The 3,518-nt window shown below is 43.0% G+C and overlaps 1 protein-coding gene across 1 annotated transcript; it reads left to right on the top strand.

Annotated features, from left to right (window-relative positions):
• The first annotated feature begins 2,195 nt into the window (after nucleotides 1-2,195).
• LOC124653160 (dehydration-responsive element-binding protein 1A-like) lies at nucleotides 2,196-3,171 on the top strand. The gene has a single exon (XM_047192224.1). It carries the CDS (start codon nucleotides 2,330-2,332, stop codon nucleotides 3,011-3,013), a length of 684 nt encoding a protein of 227 aa, XP_047048180.1. The 5' UTR covers nucleotides 2,196-2,329; the 3' UTR covers nucleotides 3,014-3,171.
• The last annotated feature ends 347 nt before the right edge of the window (nucleotides 3,172-3,518 follow it).

The following is a 3,518-nucleotide window of genomic DNA, read 5'->3' as shown; positions in this document are numbered from 1 at the left end:
AAACACTATAGAGAATCATAAAATACACGGTATGCGCCGTCAGAAAGCCTAGGCGGCCGCCTAGGCTAGAAGGGTGCCATGTCCACTCCTGATCATAGGATATATTAAAACTTAAGAGACTATTAATTCAATGCATTGCCTCTTGGACCTTTCACCATGGATGATTCTTTGCGCTATATCTTAAGTAATTTACTTATGTGGCAAATATATTAAATAGTAAAAAGGTGATGTTGTATCTTTGCTAAGAGAACGTACAATAAACTTATGTCCATCTGGCTACATAAGAATTTGAGTATTATATGTTTTTCCCTAGTTGGAGGAGTCAAAATAGGCGAGAGAAGATAAGCGGCTGTAATTTAAGAGCAAGATGCAGCATGGGCTTCTAAACACATTGCGAGACTATAAGATAAACCATGTATTAATAAAGTAGTAATATTTTATAGATAATTGTTGTATATTTTCTCTATAAAGCTAATTCACTTGGATAACATGTCAATATGCTATAGCCAACAGTTAGCTATAATATTATTCTTGCTCTAAGATACAAGTCTTGTGCGAAGTTTACACTGCTACTCAAATCTCATAAATGCATGTCACCATAATCCTTAAGATACAATGCATTGGGGTATTTGTTCCTTAAGATGCACGAGTACGGCAATACATATGATAGCGGGCTAAGATAGAATGTATTGTCTAATTACTTTAAAAGGTGTATCTAAATAAGTTCCAATTTAGTAATTTTGGGTCCATGCATGCATGAGATAAGCTAGAAACTTTTTTTTGGTATGAAAGTCATTGCAATAGTTGTAATTTAGATAATATAACACTCCAACATCAAACTCTTTCTTCATTGAATAGTGTCACATAAGAAAAGTTTCTAGGATACAACTAAAAAAACCATTGTAAAAAGCCTAAGAGACTCATATTATCAATCCTTTTCCCTTCTCAATTTGTAATTAAACAATGTCAAACCTTGAATTTATCAAACTTATATATTGGCAAATTTATAAAAGTAGCTCGATTAAGTTGATGAATAACTTGTCTAGATAAACTTTTTGCAAAACATCTACGCGTAGATGCAAAACATCGCAGGGTGGACGATGAGTCGAAGTCACGCCCAACCGTTAGAAATGACACCAGATGACCATCGTTAAAACCCATGTTAACCACATTCCCTAAAATATTCGTGTTGATACTCTCTTACCAAAGTTGGTTGATTATTTTAACGATAACTATAAAAAGAAAACCTATGGACTCGCCACAACCAACGCCCCCACGTATTTTACAGTGGAATAAAGAACTCCGCTTCCATTTTGGTCTTTACTTTGGTCTTACTTTATAAACCAAAGAACTCAAATTTTGATTTCTAGTTTACAACTTGATGAAAACTCCAGTTACAAAATTCAGATGTTTTTGTACAGTAAAGAGAATCTACATACATCTAAATTTAGATAAACTTACGATATTTCTTTTATAAACAGAGGTAGTAACTAAAATTAGCTCTAGCCATTAGCTATTTCTTCTAGTGACAGGTGTACCAAGCGGCAGTACAGTAGGGTGGGGACGGGATCATCTGACATTGAGGAGTAAAGTTAGCTATGCTACAGTAGGCTGACTTTTCTTCTTCAAAATTGTAGGATTGAGGCTTAAATGGTTTGAATTGGTTTAAAAAATACAAATTTATATTTTGCATTTAGAGTAACTTTATACAGGCAAAATTATGGTGTAATAAAATTTAGTTTAAAATTTTATGTCTACAGTAATTATTTACATCACATAATATGGTACAAATGCTTAAGATGCCCTGACTTTACTACATTATTTTTACTGACTTTGCTCCTCAAGGTTAGAGGAGCCGGTTCCAGTAGGGTGAAGGGGCGAATGTCTCCAGAGCTAAGTTAAGACAGAAAACGATAAGACCAACGAAAAAAAGAAGGATTAGATAGAATGTACTGGCCGTCTAGTGGAATCGCTGATAAAATAAAGAAATCGTGGTGTCACTCTCGAAGTCTCCCTCTCTTCTTCCCCTGTGGGCTGTGGCTTACCGGGATGCATCCCCTTTCCCTTTCGCTGTATCCAAGCTGTGTCCTCTCAACCGGTGAGGCACTGGCTCCCTGGCCGCGTTTTGCCCCCTGCGCGCCACCACCTATAAGTATCAGCTTCCGAAATCACTCCGCTCAAACTTCTCATCGCACAGCAAAACCACTTCACTCAAGCAACCAAAAGCATCCAGAGCTTACGAAGCTAAGGAACAGAGTTACAGAGGGTATTGTGATTGAGCTGAGCTCCTAGTTGGATTTGTGAATTAAATCGAATCTCAAGGTAGAAGATGTGTCAAATCAAGAAGGAGATGAGCGGGGAGTCGGGCTCGCCGTGCAGCGGGGAGTACCACTCGCCCTCGACCTCGTCGGAGCAGAAGCAGCAGACGGTGTGGACGAAGCGGCCAGCTGGGCGGACCAAGTTCAGGGAGACGCGGCACCCGGTATACCGCGGCGTGCGGCGCAGGGGCAATGCCGGGCGGTGGGTGTGCGAGGTGCGCGTCCCCGGCAGGCGCGGGAGCAGGCTGTGGGTCGGCACCTTCGACACCGCCGAGATCGCGGCCCGCGCGCACGACGCCGCCATGCTCGCTATCGCCGCTGGTGACGCCTGCCTCAACTTCGCCGACTCTGCCGAGCTGCTCGCCATGCCGGCATCCTCCTACCGCAGCCTCGACGAGGTGCGCCACGCCGTGACCGAGGCCGTCGAGGAATTCGAGCGGCGGCAGGCACTGGGCGAGGAGGACGCCATGTCAGACACTGAGTCGTCGACGCCCTCCTCCCCGCTCACCGACGACGAGGACTCGTCCTCGCCGTTCGAGCTGGACGTCCTGAGCGACATGGGCTGGGACCTGTACTACGCGAGCTTGGCACAGGGCATGCTCATGTCGTCTCCATTTCTGGCTGCGTCTGCGGCGCTCGGCGATTACGGCGAGGCCAACCTCGCCGATGTGCCACTCTGGAGCTACCTGAGCTAGTTCAGTTGTCGCCACTTCAAATTTTACCTCTCTCCTTCGGTGTCGTCTTGGCTTCGGATGCCAAATTTTGGTTCTGTACGCTCACTGTTTGCAGTTTCTGGGTAATGTGATGTGATGGTGCAAATTGGAAAAAACAGAGCATGGATTTTGCGTTTTGACTCTTTTTTGAACTGGATTTTTGACTCTTTGACATCAACGTGATCTTTGCATTGTCGCGAAGGTACTAGTTACGTTTAACATCTGCACCAACAATATGTTGATACACACAAAGCCGTCGCGGTGATCATTTACTGGTGATCACTCACTCGCATCAGCAACACTTTAAACCACCACCGAAGAAAACATCGGTACTATAAAACAGGCTTACTAAAAGCAACATCTCAAAAAAAAAAAAGACAATGCATTCCGACTAAGTATATAACAAAGGGTATATATGTAAACTGAAGACCTTGTTTCTGTGATTGAGTATATATAAATGGAAAATTTATTAGACAGCCATCAGACC

The sequence above is a fragment of the Lolium rigidum genome, chromosome 5 (assembly GCF_022539505.1).
Source record: "Lolium rigidum isolate FL_2022 chromosome 5, APGP_CSIRO_Lrig_0.1, whole genome shotgun sequence".
In the NCBI taxonomy this organism is placed as follows: domain Eukaryota; kingdom Viridiplantae; phylum Streptophyta; class Magnoliopsida; order Poales; family Poaceae; genus Lolium; species Lolium rigidum.
Note: the sequence above shows the minus strand (reverse complement) of the source record. Positions and strands in the feature narration are given on the sequence as shown.